This window comes from Neoarius graeffei, chromosome 23 (assembly GCF_027579695.1).
Source record: "Neoarius graeffei isolate fNeoGra1 chromosome 23, fNeoGra1.pri, whole genome shotgun sequence".
NCBI lineage: Eukaryota > Metazoa > Chordata > Actinopteri > Siluriformes > Ariidae > Neoarius > Neoarius graeffei.
In genome coordinates this window covers 49336881-49355814 of record NC_083591.1, presented here as the reverse complement: position 1 = coordinate 49355814, position 18934 = coordinate 49336881, and the positions used below count along the sequence as shown (strand labels likewise).

At 42.4% G+C, this 18934-nt stretch overlaps 1 protein-coding gene across 1 annotated transcript in view; it reads left to right on the top strand.

The window, feature by feature from the left end:
* Positions 1-18934, top strand: part of ap1m1 (adaptor related protein complex 1 subunit mu 1) — a 70563-nt gene that overhangs the window by 24741 nt on the left and 26888 nt on the right. The window contains exons 2-10 of the mRNA XM_060906319.1: positions 3923-4079; positions 7381-7448; positions 7530-7660; positions 7800-7947; positions 11397-11523; positions 11854-11996; positions 14098-14169; positions 14459-14617; positions 14773-14898. Of these exons, the coding sequence (XP_060762302.1) occupies positions 3923-4079; positions 7381-7448; positions 7530-7660; positions 7800-7947; positions 11397-11523; positions 11854-11996; positions 14098-14169; positions 14459-14617; positions 14773-14898 (1131 nt within the window). The remainder of the gene's footprint in view (positions 1-3922; positions 4080-7380; positions 7449-7529; positions 7661-7799; positions 7948-11396; positions 11524-11853; positions 11997-14097; positions 14170-14458; positions 14618-14772; positions 14899-18934) is intronic.

Sequence of the window (18934 nt, the reverse complement as noted above, 5' to 3'; positions counted from 1 at the left end):
GATGCAAATGGACAATTTTAACGAGTAGGAGATGAAGAATGTAAACATATAATGATGTTGTGCTTTTGCAACTTTGTGTGTTTGTGACTTGTTGCGGCAAAAGCAGCGTGTCCTTACCTTGAAGTGGGATCTGCTTCTGCCCGAGTGCCCATACGGCCGCCTTGAAACAGTTCACAGCGTTTAGCTACGCGTGTTGATTGGCTGTATCCCTTGTGCCCCTTCTGCCCGAGTGCCCATACGGCCGTCTTGAAACAGTTTACATCGTTTAGCTATGCATGTCAATTGGCTATATCTCTTGTGCCAAACAAATCAGATGTTGTGGTGGGCGGGACCGTGTTCTTGAACTCAGAGGCGAGTTCAGGAAAGGACGTGCAGTGACAGTCGCGTTAGGAACGAAATGGCTGCAAAAAGGCATGTTATCGGTGGAAATTATGGCCGATACCGATAACCCTAAAAATGCAGAATATTGTCCCGATATATCGGCCAGGCCGATTATCGGTCGAGCCCTACTTTACATCACCCTCTACCATGACACCGGAGTTAATCCATGTTATAGAGGCAGGGCTTTGAACCAGAATTTTTTTCCTATTGGTTCGTTCCGAACAGAAACAGAATTTTAACGTTTCCGCTTTTGGGTTCCACCATTAAGTAGACGTTTCCGAACCGGTTAGAATAAAAAAAATTTAGTTCCCGGAACGGTTAATTACGTTCCCTGTCAGCTGTTTAACAAATGGCTATAAAATTATGTCTCTGTCTCATCCAGCTTAAGCCAAATGTAGGCTAATTCTATTACAACCTTCATTAAATAAAACAAGAAATAATTCAAAACAATTATTATTTCAAATGTTGGCGATTTGGATTCTCAGTATGTCTTCCCATCTACACAAACAGAAAAAGTGCCAAAAATGAAAGAGAATTCGTTTAGTGTGTTACCAAAGGCTAGTCAGGCCCTATACATTGATAGGCTAACAGAGGTTAACGTCATTTAATGTTCGCGAGCCTCTCATTAACGTGGACAAATATATTGATATCGTGTTTGAAACTGACGTTTTCGAATAACGATAGACTGCAATATTTACCTCTTATTTAAGATGTGGAGACGTGATGGTAGTCTACCCTCCCGCTCTCTCCATTCAGTCAGCGAACGTCACACAGGAAGTGAACCCCAGCGGGTCATAGAAACTTGCGCAGGAGAAGAATGACTTTATTTGTAGGCTACGGAAACTTTGAGGAACGAAATAAAAACCGGTATTAACCGGTTACCATTATTTTTAATAAGCGTTTCTGTTCCGGAGCATTAAAAATAATAAAGTTTCTGGTTTCGTTTCTGTTCCATGTGAAATAGAAAAAGTTCCCGGTTTTCGTTTTCGTTCCTTGAACCGGTTCAAAGCCCTGTATAGAGGTAAAGGCGTTACCATGGTTACGACTATATCTTACAAAAGGGTGTTGTACCAGTTGATCACAATATCACTATTATTTAACAATTATTCGCCGAAGGTGAAGTGAATATCGGTGAATACTGTCCGAGATGAAGGCGAGGTTATTATTCACTGAGCCTGAGGTGGATAATTGATTTAGTAGAAATGCACAGGTGATTTAAAAAAAAATAAGATCATAGTATTTTTTAATATTTCAATCTTCAAAACCGGCTTGCAAATGTAATAAAGCAGTGGCGCAGACTTGTCGCTTATGTACACCGAGTCACATGAAATACTTTTGTTTTGAAATCAGTAAAATAAGTCACAATTCCAACTTACTTTTGAATAGTTTTAGACCAAACTTCGTAGCATCTTTTAGTATTTTTAGGCTAAGGTATTAGGCAGAGACCCGTCCACCCGTAAATTTGACGGGCAATTGCCGATTTCAACGGGCAAGTATACACACAGACGGATACTGAAACGGACGATAATGCCGAAAATTTTCGCACATGAATACTCCCACATGTCATCCGATAAATCCAGTTATGTTCCGCCCACACACGGACTGGCCATCGGGAGTAGCGGGAGTTTTCCCGGTGGGCTGGTGGTTCAGCGTGGGCCGGCGGAGAAAAAAAAAAACAGTTGCGCGCTGGCCTTTAATATGATAAGCAATGTTAACAGTTTCTTTAACAAACTGTTAACATTGCTTATTACAGTTGCGCGCTGGCCTTTAATATGATAAGCAATGTTAACAGTTTGTTAAAGAAACTGTTAACATTGCTTATCATATTAAAGGCCAGCGCGCAACTGTTTTTTTTTTTTTTTTCTCCGCTGGCCCACACTGAACCACCGGCCCACTGGGAAAACTCCCGCTACTCCCGATGGCCAGTCCGTGTGTGGTTCCGCCATCATTTACAAATCGTAAGAAACACAGTTTAATACGAAAAATACTGAAAACTTGAAATGAAAAATCAGAATATTTCATCGTTTCCGCCATTTTGGCCCGCACTGAATCTTGTAACATGCGGACTGAATAAATCGCGAATTCTGATTGGTCGAAAATTGCCAAACACCCTGCGTTGTAGTTTCCTCTTTCTTGGCGGGAGAACCGCATTTTTTTTGCTGACTCACTCTTCTGGATCAAGATGAATCCCAACAAACGCCCCAAATTGAATGTGACAAAAACTGATTCGTTTTTCCACAAAAAGACAGAAAAGGTATGTGTGATACATTGATTAACAAGGGGGTTTCATTGGGGTATGGTAAAATAGAATACTGTTGGGTTATTTTTTTTTATTAAATACTGTAACTAGATCAAAAGATTATATACAATTCATTGTTGTTTATTTTCTTTTCACTTTTGTTACCAAATCAAACACCATACATACATCTGATACATTCAGGAGTGAAACTGAAAAAAATACAAAGTAAAAATATGCAATATTTCTGATCAAAAATTACACGCCATTTCACCCTGAAAATGTCCTAGAATGCAGGAAATGAAGTCTAAATTTCAAAAATTTTCTGGGGGGGCATGCCCCCAGACCCCCCTAGAGGGACTTCGCGCCTGCGGCGCTCGTCTTCGCACCTGCGGCGCTTATCAGGATTATATAAAATATTATTTTTGACTGGTAAATTTCTTTTTCTGCCTAATACCCTATTTTTAGCCCCGTCAATGCCCTTGGACGAGTCATGTACGTCATGAAATCTTTTACCGCTGTGCCTTGTGACGGAAGAATGTTTTAGGCATTGACTGTAATTAATATGTGCCACTGTGAAGTAAAAGTAATGTGCCATGTAAGGTACATAAAAGGAGGTGTTTATGACGAGTAGCGTACGTCATAAGGCACAGCGGTAAAAGATTTCATGACGTACGTGACTCGTCCAAGGGCACTGAAGGGGTTAAGAGTAACATTTTCTGGGGGTGTCGTGGCTCAGGTGGATAAGGCGCCATACCATAAATCCGGGGACCCGGGTTTGATTCCGGCCTGAGGTAATTCCCCGATCCCTCCCTGTCTCTCTCTCTCTCTCCCGCTCATTTCCTGTCTCTACACTGTCTTATCCAATAAAGGTGCAAAAAGCCCAAAAAAATATCTTTAAAAAAAAAAAAGAGTAACATTTTCTTTCATCGTTTGTAATTCTTCCTCACGTACAGTGACTAAGCGATTGGCTGCCATTTTGCTGAGTCGCTCAAGGTGATTATTGAGAAATAGGCTGAATTTCTCGACCAATCAGCTCATGCAAGTTTCTATAATCACCTGTGTATTTATACGAAATCATTATAACATGCCGTTCGAATGCTCTGTACTGCCACGCCAGTCAAGGTTAATATCACTGCTGAAAGATTTCCTCTGTTTCTTCTGCAGGATTTGTAAATGAAATGACGGGCCATTTAAACAAAAGACAGAACTTAAGAGTTGCTTGAGTTTATTCTTGACGGAGTTGTACATTGCCTTGTTTTTCTAACGCTTAGTTTATTTTGTGTGTGTGTGTTTTTTTTCTAGGTCCTAATTTGCCGTAACTACCGCGGTGATGTGGACATGTCTGAGATCGAGCACTTCATGACGCTGCTGATGGATAAGGAGGAGGAGGGCACTCTGTCTCCCATCCTGGCTCATGGAGGAGTGCGCTTCATGTGGATCAAACACAACAATCTTTACCGTATCCTCCTCCATCTCTCTCTCTCTCTCTCCCTCTCTCTCTCTCAGGCCAAGGCTGATCTCTTGACATCACTGTGTCCTACACGTAGTTATACATACAGGAAAGCAGTAGATGCTCTTCCCGGCGACTACAACACACCAGTGCCACGTGACATCTGCTTCATGACATCATCAGAGCTGAAATACATAATTGTCAATTGTAATTGTAAATGCAACATTATGGAGAGAATTCTTTTTTTAATTGAAAGTGAAAGGTTCTGCAATATTTCCAAGTGTCCTTTGTGTACTTTGATTCCTTTTTAACTCACCAGCCGTACGGCGATGAGCGATTGCCATCATGTGGCGTCCGACTGTCCATCTACAGTGGTGCTTGAAAGTTTGTGAACCCTTTAGAACTTTAGCCCATTCCTCCGTACAGAACAGCTTCAACTCTGGGATGTTGGTGGGTTTCCTCACATGAACTGCTCGCTTCAGGTCCTTCCACATCATTTCCATTGGATTAAGGTCAGGACTTTGACTTGGCCGTTCCAAAACATTATTCTTCTTTAAGCATTCTTTGGCAGAACAACTTGTGTGCTTAGGGTCATTGCCTTGCTGCATGACCCGCCTTCTCTTGAGATTCAGTTCATGGACAGATGTCCTGATATTTTCCTTTAGAATTCGCTGGTATAATTCAGAATTCATTGTTCCATCGATGATGGCAAGCCTTCCTGGCCCAAATGCAGCAAAACAGGCCCAAACCATGATACTACCACCACCATGTTTCACAGATGGGATAAGGTTCTTATGCTGGAATGCAGTGTTTTCCTTTCTCCAAACATAACGCTTCTCATTTAAACCAAAAAGTTCTATTTTGGTCTCATCCGTCCACAAAACATTTTTCCAATAGCCTTCTGGCTTGTCCACATGATCTTTAGCAAACTGCAGACGAGCAGCAATGTTCTTTTTGGAGAGCAGTGGCTTTCTCCTTGCAACCCTGCCATGCACACCATTGTTGTTCAGTGTTCTCCTGATGGTGGACTCATGAACATTAACATTAGCCAATGTGAGAGAATCCTCAAAAATCTCCTTTGTTCGTGCTGTAATACACTTCCACAAACATGTGTTGTGAAGATCAGACTTTGATAGATCCCTGTTCTTTAAATAAAACAGGGTGCCCACTCACACCTGATTGTCATCCCATTGATAGAAAACACCTGACTCTAATTTCACCTTCAAATTCACTGCTAATCCTAGAGGTTCACATACTTTTGCCACTCACAGATATGTAATATTGGATCATTTTTCTCAATAAATAAATGACCAAGTATAATATTTTTGCCTCATTTATTTAACCGGGTTCTCTTTATCTACTTTTAGGACTTGTGTGAAAATCTGATGATGTTTTAGGTCATATTTATGCAGAAATATAGAAAAATTCTAAAGGATTCACAAACTTTCAAGCACCACTGTACAATTCACAAACATTGCTACTCCTCTCTGAGTTTTCAGTGGATTTTGATTGTGATTGTTTTGTTTGGAAGATCTAATCAGTCTGCACAAAAGTTACTCCCTGGTTTTGTGATTTCTTGTTAATGAGTGGCTAATTAGGCTGATTAACAAACTTTCAGGAAAATCGCTACTCTTCCCTGAGTTTTCAGTGGATTTTTTTTTTTATACTAATTGGTTTGTTTGGAAGATCAAATTGTTCTCATGAAGAGCAACTCGGCTAATTATGAATGAGTCTGGTTCTCGTGGTATACATAGTTTGCACATGACGTCACAGAGTCGGGGATTCCCTAGTGGCAGCCATCTTGCGGGGCAAGCTTACCGGACGGGTCACTGAGCACGCATTGTAACGCGCGAGTACAAAGTCTTCAAAAGAACCCAAGCAGGCTATTTAAAGCTAGCAATGGTGCACACCTGTTGTATTCACGGCTGTCGTAATAGGTCAGATGATGACGTCAAGCGGAGCTTTTATGGAATTCCCACTGTACGGGAGCACGAAGGCGAGCAAACAAACTCGGCATACAAAGGAGAAATCTCTGGCTTGCGAGAATCAACCGCAAGGATTTTCAGCCTTCCAGACACAAAGTCTGCGCCGATCATTTTATAAGTGGCAAGTTGTTTAAATAAACAATCAATTGTGTTTAAGTTTGTTTTTGGAAACCAAAACATCGTGTAAACAATCTCTGGAGAATGCCTAACTGGAACCGCTGAGTGTACGTTTACATTGTAATGTACACTTAATATCGCTCGTTTGTCACGTTTCTATTTCTATTTCCAATGTTTACGTACCTCGGCTGTAATTAGGACACGACTGTCACTTGTTTTTATATGGTGGACTTCACGGACCCAGCCACAGACAAAATAATTGTATGACTCCAGCGACTTGTATGCTTTAAGGTCGTCAAGTGTGTAGGCACTTTTACTATTCACAGAGCAGTTCACAATATCAGGGTACGATATGGATGGCAGCCCTGCATAGTCACTTGAAAATGCATCTTTGTCCACTTCGTAGGGGTCAATTTCCCCCAATCAAGGCCAGTTTGGCTGCATACCGTTGTCGTGAGATGTCGTCTAATGTATCTATATACTTCCGTTTGCTTGATTTTGCCGACATTGATCTTTATTTTAGAAAACTGACTATATAACTTCATAAATTCGTCCGAGATAACGTAGCCGGTAATAGCGATGGTCCGTTTTGTTTGCCCTGCAAGATGGCAGCTGGAGGGCGTTCCCCGGAATGCCGTGACGTCAGTGAAAACTATGTATAGCCGTGTGAGTTTCTGCGTCGCTGATGGTCTGTTTTAGATCCGTGTAACGTACGCGATGAATAAAACATGAGGATCAGCGGAGGTACTGTTACTATTTTGAAGGCAATATTTACATGTAAATATTGAGATTTGACTCATTTTCCTTTTGTTAGGATTGATTTTATTATATTTATTGCTCGTGTGTGTGTGTGTGTGTGTGTGTGTGTGTGTGTGTGTGTGTGTGTGTGTGTGTTCACTGCTTCAGATGAGTCAAATGCAGAGAGGAATTTCACAAGCGTACGTGTTGAATAAAGTTGTTTTTCTTTATACTCTGATATTTATTGTATTTGCGATATAAGTGGTTTTTGCAAGAGTTTTACTGTAAAGGGTGTCTTCTCTTCATCTTTATCTTAAGTCTTTATTATAACAGCACGTCCATGAGATAAGTTAGTTCCTGTTATTACATACAGATTATAGTTGTAACTTCCTGCTTGTTACAAAACAATGTGTGTGGATTTTTCACCCTTTGACGTCGAGAACTTGGTTTCCTTTAACTCCGCTGTCTAGTTGTTGCGACCTCTAAGAAAAATGCCTGCGTCTCTTTGGTTTTCTCTTTCCTGTATAAAATCGTGCAGGTACGTGTATTGCACATCAGATCCATAAATGTTGTGTAGATGTACATGCGTGTTTTGTGTAACCGTTGTTTGCCGTGTCAGGTTTTCTCTGAGTATTTTAAGGAGCTGGAGGAGGAGAGCATCCGAGATAACTTTGTCATCATTTACGAGCTGCTGGACGAGCTCATGGATTTCGGCTATCCGCAGACGACCGACAGCAAAATCCTGCAGGAGTCAGTATCACATCATCCATCACAGGCTCTTTATCTGTCTTTAACGTTTTTTGCAGTTCATATCGCAGTTTTTTTATTTTTTTTGTAACGTTTTTGGACGTTGAACTTATTTTTCAGCTTGATGTCTGTGTTTGTTTAGATACATCACACAAGAGGGGCACAAGTTAGACACAGGAGCGCCACGCCCACCCGCCACGGTCACCAATGCCGTGTCCTGGAGGTCAGAGGGCATCAAGTACAGGAAGAACGAGGTTTTCCTGGACGTCATCGAGTCCGTTAATCTTCTGGTAGGCGCACCGTTTTTAGAACAGACGCTCGCACTTCTTGACTCCGGTTCTGCTTCGGGAAACAAACACACAAATCCATCACAGAAGAAAGAACAGCGTGGCGTAAAATAGCACATGGTTATTTTACCATTTTCGTCTGTGTTACTGTATGTTCTAGTTTAGACGTCAAACAGTAATAAGTTATACAGTATAAAGTTATCAGTGCACTGTATTGTTGCCACAATAATATAAAAGGATTTGAATGTGGAATTATTTATTTATTTAGTCAGTCAGCACGACGCTGCAAATTCAGCGTATCAAATTTAGATGTACAGTGTTGCACTTAGCCATTTCCTGACTGCTGATTGACTGAAATAATGATCGGATCTTGAATAGAGTTAGATTTCTTAAGTTCAAATCCGAATCATAGTGGCTTAGGGCGTATTCACACCTACGTTGTTTGGTCCGGACCAAACGAACCAAATTTCCCTTGGTCCCGGACCTTTTGGGTTGGTCTGAATACAAACCACCGAACTCTGGTCCGGACCAAACAAGCGGACCGAGACCGAGCTGCAAGGTCGGACTCGGTCCGGACCAAAGGAACCCTGGTGCGGACCTTTTGGAGGTGTGAAAGCAGACCGGACCTAATGCGACAGTTTTGCTTTTTTGTACCTCGGGAGCTTCCGTCGTTTGTCGAGCATTATGGGAAACAGAGTCTTGACACTCCACCGCAAAGCGCAAACACTGTTTCGGTTGTCAAGGGAACCTTACAACAGTCGTTCAGTCATTCAGACCAGTGGTAGGCTAGACTACAGAGTACAAAAAATGAGTCGGGGGCAAACGTGGGCCGAGGAAGAAACGCGTACCCTTGTGGATATATGGGCAGATGTCCACATATCTGAGCTTTTGGAGAGAACACACAAAAATGCCGACGTGTTTGCTGTATTCAGTGAGAAAATGAAGGAGAAGGGGTTCACGCGCTCCCCAGAACAGCGCTTTGTGCGCGTGTCGTCTCTGACCAATAGCTGAACGACCTCAGGGCGCGTGGCTTTGTTGACAGATTTTGGTCCGCTTACTAAAATGTACAGTGTGAAAGCGAACCGCACCAAAATGAAAAAATAAAAAAAACATTTGGTTCGGACCAAAGCAAGTGAACTATCGAACTATCCTGGTCTGAATAAAGTGCATATTCTGGACCAATTTCTTCTTTTTTTTTTATATGAAAGTATGTCCCTTTACACACTCATCCAGAAGGGTAATTTTGCACAAGGCCATCTGTCTACAGCAGAAAAAAAAAGAAAATAGCAAAGCGCGTCTGGAAAAATCCCAAGGGAGTCTGGAGCCAGATTCGTGACGTTACCTGCGGAAGCGCCAGCAGGCTGCGCGAGCTTTGCGCGGTTTCAGTGCACAGCCTGTGTAGACCAAGTTTAGCAGCTAGCGATTTTGCATTAAAATATGGAATTGTCACCTGAGCGCAATGTTACTTCACCTGTGGATGAAGAATATAATGAGATGTCAGAATTATTTCTTACCCTGATAACAGTCAACTTGTGAATTGCCGATTTTCTTGGTCTTTTTCTCGGCTCTGCTCGGTCCTCGACGGATGCGGTACTTCACCTTCTGTCAGGGGAGACGAAAACGGCTGGCTCATTTGGTGACGCTGACATGGATGGAGATGGCGACGGTGTTGCTTTGGGCATTCTGACAGATGGAACTGCGTCTTTTTTCAGATCAAGTTGCCTCGCGAAGCCCATTTCCCACTGCGAATAGTTCTCAAAGTCGTCGGGCCTTGTGAAGTGAGCACCGCAAATAATGCTGTAGCATGTAGCCAATTTTTCCGGGTGCCTCGCACGAAGCGCTCCCATTTCTCTCTCATTGTCCGGTCTTTTGGGAAACGATGAGTACTAATCCCATCAAGATTGGTGTTGCTACACCCTCCTACGATACATCTGTTAACCATTTTAATAATTACGCGATAGCGTTGAAGAAATTTGCAGAAAACCACCAGGTCGTTTTCTCATCAACAAACCAGCGCTGATGTAGGATTCAGAAGGAGGCGTCCCGCACGCGACGTCACGAAAATCAATGTTTCCCGGGAAATCCAAATGCCAAGTTTTTTCAGAGGCGGACCAATTCGCCTCAAATGGCTCGATTTCAACTGAATTTTTCCGATATTGCGCAAGGTAAAAAAAAAAAAAAATTGCACAAAATGTGACAGATATTTGACCAAAGTTTAATATAAAATAGGAGAATTACATTGATCTTGCTCCTGAATTTACCCGTGATCTCATTCTCATCTCATTATCTGTAGCCGCTTTATCCTTCTACAGGGTCGCAGGCAAGCTGGAGCCTATCCCAGCTGACTACGGGCGAAAGGCGGGGTACACCCTGGGCAAGTCGCCAGGTCATCACAGGGCTGACACAGACACGGCTTCCCCTTTCACACACTTGCAGACATTGCTGCTTTTCAAACGTACCTTGCTTCACTGACTTATTGTTGCAATAAGAAAATGGTTGACAGAGCGTGACTATGACCTGGCACTAACAGTGTGCTGTGATTGGTCAACATGACCAATCACAGGTTTATGACCTTCATTGCAAGTCAGCAAAACTCATTAGGGCACACATTCTTTCTGTGGTGGAACCTATGTGCCGGGCGCTTGGAACGTTCTGGAAAATTATGAGTAGGGTGCATAAAAATTTGGGCGTGGCACTGGTATTTGAAGGCAGACCGCATGCTCTGGAGGACAGGGCACGGCACCCTGGTAAAATAAACTAGCTGGAACACCGTATACCTTATCTTACAGGGACACGCCTACAGCCCTACCTACAGCAGTAATGTCTCTTATAAGTTCTTATAAATGTCTGTAAGAGTCAGGTTCAATTTGGACCTTGTGGTCTCATCTCATTATCTCTAGCCGCTTTATCCTTCTACAGGGTCGCAGGCAAGCTGGAGCCTATCCCAGCTGACTACGGGCGAAAGGCGGGGTACACCCTGGACAAGTCGCCAGGTCATCACAGGGCTGACACAGACACAGACAACCATTCACACTCACATTCACACCTACGGTCAATTTAGAGTCACCAGTTAACCTAACCTGCATGTCTTTGGACTGTGGGGGAAACCGGAGCACCCAGAGGAAACCCATGCGGACACGGGGAGAACATGCAAACTCCGCACAGAAAGGCCCTCGCCGGCCCCGGGGCTCGAACCCAGGACCTTCTTGCTGTGAGGCGACAGCGCTAACCACTACACCACCGTGCCGCCCTTTACCCGTGATATGCACTTTAAACATCCCTGAAAGCCGCTTCAGAAAATCGGAGTTACCAGAATTAATTCTCCAGGGTTAATATGATGCCATCCTTTAGGCAGATTTACGTAGCTTTACGTGTGCTTGCATTATCTCGGCTGAGAAGAACTCAAAACCTATAATGATGCAGGTCTGTGTGTTGATCTTGTCGCTTCACAGGTCAGTGCCAATGGAAACGTCCTCCGCAGCGAAATCGTGGGCTCCATAAAGATGCGAGTGTTTCTTTCAGGCATGCCCGAGCTGCGTCTGGGCCTTAACGACAAGGTCCTGTTCGAAAACACTGGACGTGAGTTTGCTTTTCTTTCTGGGGGGGGAGTGGTGATCAGAAGAAATAAATGAGTTAAATGAAAGTAAATTATCAGGCTCAGAGAAAGTTTGTAGCTTGTTGTGTTCTCACTAGTTCGCCAATGTATTAATAGATGCATGTTAAACTTGGTGTCTGTTTGAGATTTGTCGATTAATATTAACCCTGCGTTTGGTAAATTATCAAGCACGTCTGAGAGAGTCATGTGGCGTCACAATATAGTCAGTTACATTTAATGCTTTACTCGCACCCGTATAATAATAATATTCAGAAATGATGTGTCTGTGAATGGATATTTTATTTCATCCTCAGGAGGGAAGAGCAAGTCTGTAGAGCTGGAGGACGTGAAGTTCCACCAGTGCGTACGGCTGTCCCGCTTTGAGAACGACCGCACCATCTCCTTCATCCCTCCAGACGGGGAGTTTGAGCTCATGTCGTACCGTCTTAACACACACGTGAGTACCCTTACGCTCACACACGCACACCTATTGACCCTTCCCACTCACTTGACCTTCGTAAACGCGACCGCCATTTTGGACATGAAGAAATAACGGTTTATGGCACAGATCCTTTCGGTTCTCGCTCATCTAGCTGCTACAGTGACTGCTTAGACTGCAACAGTAATACCTAACACACATTTAAGTATCTGTCGTAAAGACGTGAAACTCGTCGAGTGACGAGTGTGTTCATTGATAAGCTAACACAATCTAAAAGTAGACATACCATCACACTGCCCTGGCGCTGTGTACAGTTTACCTTCTATGGTTTGTGCACTCACTATTTGCCATTACTTTCTCCAACCCAGTGTTCGAACTATGCCGATATTTTCGGGGGGTCCCTTTTTTTCCCTTGGGGGCGGGGGGTGCTTGCGCTTGTCTCAGAGCGCGGATCTCCAAACACATGAGAAGCCTATCTTACGCACGTATCACGCGGACTCCACACACGCATCGCATCTGAAGTCATAACTCATCAGGGGAAATCGTGTCCGCATTGGCATGTTCAAAAAACAACCTCGCGTCAACAATGATACCACACGCAAGAAAAAAAAAACAGTCAGGCGACTCAACACATCTGATCCACAGCAGCACCAAAGCATCACTGGAAATCATGTCAACAACCAATCTTCCATTTCAACACGCGTCAACAAACAAATGGCACCACAAACATGAACGAGTCGGTCAGGCTACCGATTCCAAACCCACAGCGGACGAATAATTAAATGCATCTTACCTTAAAGCAGAATCGACCACAAAGGAAGTCTGTTGGCACACTTCCTTTCTACTAGTTTGTGTCCCCAACCTGGCAGCAGCAGTCGTTGTCATATCGGTTTATTTTATCTTTGATGTAAACACAACACTTCGGATATGCAAATGCTTCCCGTTACACACGATTGCTGTGTCAATAAACATCATTTTGCCAATATTTTAGAGACCATCCATCTTCTCCGTCGGTCAGCATCTGTCGGGATCCGATAAAATGATAAATCTTGCCTTGTGTGTTGATGTAGGGTGTTCACACGGCACATATTTGCATCGATGCTGCACCGATGTATTTTGTTGCGATATATCTTACACCGGTGTAAATTTTGCGCAGCGTTCACACGTCACAACCCTGCTTACTAGAGAGAAGCGTGTTAGCACCGGTGCAGCCCCACTTGCGGTCACACGGCAGTTTCTGCGACCGTGTTATAGTAGCAAAAACTATTACTATCATTTCCTTTGATAGTAATAAAGTTTTGATATTTCCTTTTATTACTATCATTTCCTATCATTATTACTATCATTTCCGATAGTAATAATGCGGAAATGAAATATGCGCATGCGTGAAACTGTACTTCTTTTTCCCGGTTGTCATGGCATCACCAAGCGCCGGGAAAACAACGTGGATGAAGACACCAGTGTTGCCAGATATTGCTGACGTTTTCCATCCCAAAATATGTTCAAATCCGTCAAAATGCACTTAAAACCGCCCAATCTGGCAACACTGGAAGACACGCAGTTCTGTTGTTGTTGATATTCGCCATTTTGGAAGCGCAAAATACCAGGATGCAAGTTATGCAATGCCCGTATGTAATCAACTCTCCTCACGCGTAGCGAGTCTACCCCGGTAGCGTTCAGACGTCCCATTTTATATCGGTGCTGCCCCGCAAACTAGCATTTACTCCGGAGTAAATTTCTTAAACCACCTCCCGAGCAGGGTTAGATTTGCACCGGTTTAAGCAGCTTTCAGGGGCTACACCGGTATAACTTTGTACCGTGTGAACGCTCTACCGGGGCAGCCCCGGTGCTACACCGGAGTAAAAGTTGCCGTGTGAACACCCCTATGGTTACTACACCCAGGTGCACAACAATATAATGGCATGATGGAAGTCTTGCTGAAAGTAAAAACTTTCTTTGATGGCTGTATTCCTTTCGATGCTTCACCGTCGTTCCTCGTTGTTGGCTGTGGTAGACTACTGGTAGTTCATGTCCAAAATGGCGGCCGCGTTTGTCGTGACGTCATGTGGGATGGGTCTATACCAATGCCACACCCCTTGATGATCTCTGTGCTTTCTAGGTGAAGCCCCTGATCTGGATCGAGTCTGTGATTGAGAAGCATTCACACAGCAGAATCGAGTACATGATAAAGGTCAGAACAGATTTTTTTTTTTTTCCTCCCCCCCCCCCCCCCCAGCTGTTGTCCATCTCATGCATTTGGCTAAGTTGTATAGGTGATGTTTCCTCTGGTGCGCCGCCTAAGCTGTATATTTAATTGTAATAAATTAATCCATTAATTTCTCCAGACTTGGGAGGTTTCATTAAACTCATTTTCTGTGTTTTATACAATACTGACGCCCCAAACAATCTCCAGATGAATTTTAGTGTCTGAAGTTGGAACGCTTTCTAAGTGAAGCCCCTGATCCAGTTCTGTGTTTCAGGCCAAATCTCAATTTAAACGGCGCTCTACAGCCAACAACGTGGAGATCCATATCCCAGTGCCCACAGACGCAGACTCGCCCAAGTTTAAGACCACAGTGGGGAGCGTGAAGTGGGTCCCTGAGAACAGCGAAATTGTCTGGTCCATTAAATCTTTCCCTGTAAGTACATGAATGCTTTCAGAAACACACGCGTACATACTTATCAGGGTTTCTCTAAAGAGGTGACGCAGTTCTTACTGTTGTGGAACAAGTTAACATTTTTGTTTTAAATTATAAGGTGATTCTCTCTCTCTCTCTCTCTCTCTCTCTCTCAGGGAGGTAAGGAATACCTGATGAGAGCACACTTTGGTCTGCCTAGTGTGGAAGCTGAGGATAAAGAGGGAAAGCCACCAATTAGTGTGAAGTTTGAGATCCCCTACTTCACCACCTCTGGAATTCAGGTGTGTGTGTGTTTGTATTATAACTGATCATAATTATATCCCCCCACCCTCAAGGCAAGGCAAGTTTATTTATATAGCATGTTTCATACACAATGGCAGTTCAATGTGCTTTACAGAAGCAAAAACAAAAACAGTAAACAATAGAGAAATAAAATTACATAAAATAATTTTATTTTTAATCTAAAACAATTAATTAAAAGAATTAAAAGAAAATAATAAGAATTAAACAACAGTAGAACTAAAATAATAAAATGATAAAATGCCAAAAAGGAGAAAAAGAAACCAGCGGAATAAAATAGAATAAAATTAAAGTAAATTTAAAACATGCAGAGAAAGTAAAGATTATAAAAAATGTAAAAATATTAATTATTTAACAGAAAGCATCTGAAAACAGCTTGGCCTTTAACCTAGATTTGAAGCTGCCAACAGCAGGAGCATTTTTAATGTCCTCTGGCAGTTGGTTCCATAGCTGTACTGCATAGTAGCTAAAAGCTGCTTCACCACACTTTGTTTTAACAACTGGTTTTAATAGTAAATTTTTCTGTTGCGATCTGGTAGATCTGATTGTACACACTTCCTCAAACAAAGTTTGGCTGGTATATTGTACATATACCTCAAACAAAGTTTGGCGGGTATATGGGAATCGCTCTGTCCGTCTGTCTGTGTGTCTTGTAAGCGCAACTACTCCTAAACAGTTTGATGGATTTTGATGAAGGGTGGCATGGTGGTGTAGTAGTGTCGCCTCACAGCAAGAAGGTCCTGGGTTTGAGCCCAGCGGCCAACAAGGGCCTTTCTGTGTGGAGTTTGCATGCTCTCCTCGTGTCCGCGTGGGTTTCCTCCACAGTCCAAAGGCATGCAGGTGGCTCTAAATTGACCGTAGGTGTGAATGTGTGAGTGAGTTTGTCTCTGTCAGCCCTGCGATAACCTGGCGACTTGTCCAGGGTGTACCCCGCCTCTCACCCATAGTCAGCCAGGATAGGCTTCGGCTTAGCCTGGGAAATCCCATGCTGCTTTGCACAATCGTTCCGATCTGAAACGACAGCATGGAAACTATGGTCTAAAGGCTCGCCTGAGTTAGGGAGCCAATCAGAGAGTGGGGAGGGGTGGAAAGACGGTGACGCATACTACTCGACAAACGGAAGCTTGTAGTTTATTTGGGACTGTTTACGGATCACATTTAACATGGCGGCGAGCGATACGAACCAAACTTTCGATCAAGCTTTAGACACTGTTCTGAATAGTTTAGAGTGAAAGTTTGTTTTAAAACGGCAGTAATCGTTCGGTGCCATTGTTTTCCTATTTTTGTTTTGCCTTCTCTTTCCTTCTCTTCTTCGTCGCTCTAACTACGTCACCGGGTACAACTGCCGTGATTGGCCATGGGCCATGATTGGCCATACGCCAAACGATAGATATTCGCAACGTCCAATAAACGGCCGTTGACAATCGTAAACCACACCTCCCCTACGAGAAATTCAATAGGCGGATTCCAGACCATATTTCACTTGTGATATGGTCTGGTGTTAACCAGACTAGCTTCGGCTTGCCTGCGACCCTGTAGAACAGGATAAGCTGCTACAGATCATGGATGGATGGATTTTGATGAAGCTTTACACTGTTGCAGTATACCAACTGAATATGTGCGTGAAAAATAATCCCGAACCAAGGTCTTAAAGATGCTTATTTTCTTAGATATATATGTTATTTATCAGCTGGGAGGTCCGTATCGTGAAATACTGTGACCGAGGTCTTGAAAGTACCATTCAAGATAGAGGTCCTCTGGGCCGAGGTCAGTATTTAAGGCCGAGGTCACGGTATTTCACCATACGGACCGACCTTAAGCTGGTAAATAATATATTAATTTTTTTCTTTACCAAATTCTAACAGAAAACGAGAGCGCCCGAAAGGGAAAACCGAGCCGAGCCGCCATTTTGAATCCTCGTTAACGGCTGTAATGCAAATGGCTTCCTCCTCGGTATACAAGTGCACTTCCATGGCAGGGAAAAAACTACATTTTGCCGCCTATGTAGTCCCCTATTTATACGAATAGGAATCATTCAGGATTCAGCCATGTTTTTGCTCGGCGTTAGCAAATTACAGGCTTTAGCTTTCTCCTGAAATATTTTATTTTATTTCTTCTTCAGGGTAGTAAAATTCGCTTTCCCTGTGAAGACTGTCATTATCGCTATCCATGCTGTAAAATTAATGCTATTCTCCTGAGAAATGCTGGCAAAAATTTATAAGATTTTTGATAATCTTATAAATAAATCTTATTTTAAAAAAAAAAGATAAATGTTGACAAAAAAATTCTACTATGTTTGTTGTTGTGAACAAGCGAGTCACCAGGGGTCCGTAACTGGGGTACGTATTGTAAGATACAGACCCGCTCGCCAGCCAATCAGAGCGCAGGATTTGGACCGCGAAAAAAATGTCATTATCTGGTGATGTGGCTGGTGTTCCACTCCGTGAAATTGGACCAAATGGATTTAGACCCTGTATATTATATTATTGAGATAAATGACTAATAGGAATTTGACTCATGGTGTTGTAGGGTTTTTTTTTTTTTAAGTTCTCACACAGTTCCATTTGACGCATTTTGTTGTGAGTGTGGGGGTATTCTGTAGTGAGTTTACTCACAGTTCTAGTTACTATTGCATTTTGCTGTGATTGGGTTTTCAGATTCATTGCGATTCTGGAAAGATTCTGTGATGATGGAAAATAAAATCTACCCAATCCTAAACCCTAAATCCAAAATCCCCAATGGCATATTTGTTAAATGGCATATTCCTGATAGTTAAAGCTGGAAGTGGGTATACCAGAAAACCAAAAATGTCGGCTGTAGAAGTCAAACCTCAAAGTCCTGAAAGTATTAACGTTGATTTTAAAATCTTCCGAGTTGAATCAGGAACTCCATAGAGATTCTCACCCCTACACTTACTCATCTATGGGGTTGTGTTTCCATTTAGTGACACAAGATGGCACTCTAGTCGTTCTTCTACCTCTGTCCTCTCACCAAGGTTACATCTGAGCGCTCTCATTACTGCATTTCTACCCATAGATATACATAGAAGACTAGATGCCTCGTCCCCGTTGCCCGTCAACGAAGTCGAACGTCCGCACATGGCGGCCATCTTACCTCAGACAGCTGGCTTACCCATTACATTGTGTTGGTAGCGATATGTACTTTTCAGATGACCGTAACTTCCTCAAATTTCAATCGATATTCAAACGGTTTGGTTTGTTATATAAAAAAAAAAAAACAAACGGAAGTATGTATTTATGATATTAATGATGAATAATCATTTTATGTTTAAAAAAAATACATGCTGAAATTCCTATGCTGTGAGAAGCCTAACACTGCATCCTTATGGATAACTGCAGCCTTAGGACAAATAACCATACAATTTATTTCCAATTTTTAGTGAAAATATTTTTACATGTGATAGGGCCGTAGGGGAAGCTAAAGTTAAATAAACGGCTTACTCACTTCTGAAACTTCAGAAATACTTCATCCACCTCAAAAACCTAATGCACTCACATCATAGCATAATAACAAATGTAAACTCACATCATAGCATAATAACAAATGGGCAATTCCATGTAAATGTCAACCTCACCATGCAAGAATAAAGCAACATGTAATACATCAAAACCACTCCCAGAGATATCACCTAGGCCTGTATTTTACAGATGTGAATAAGTTGAACCAATTTGTCACAAGAATTGTTCCCTTCGCCTTAATATGTCAGTCTTTCTTTCTTATAATGTAAAACCCAAGCTAAAATCAACTTTGATCATGTACAATTCTATATTATTGCCACAAGCCACAGAAATGTATGCTAAAATCCACAAAACAGCAAAAACAATAGCCATTCTAAATATTATTTAAGAACTTTGATAGTTTTAGCTGATATTTAGAGAGTTTTTCAAAGGGTTATAGTGATTAAATTGCTGATTTTCTAAACATATGCCATGTCTATTTCAGACGCGTCACATCCATAACGGAATTTCGTCACATCCATAACGCTGACTTTTCCTT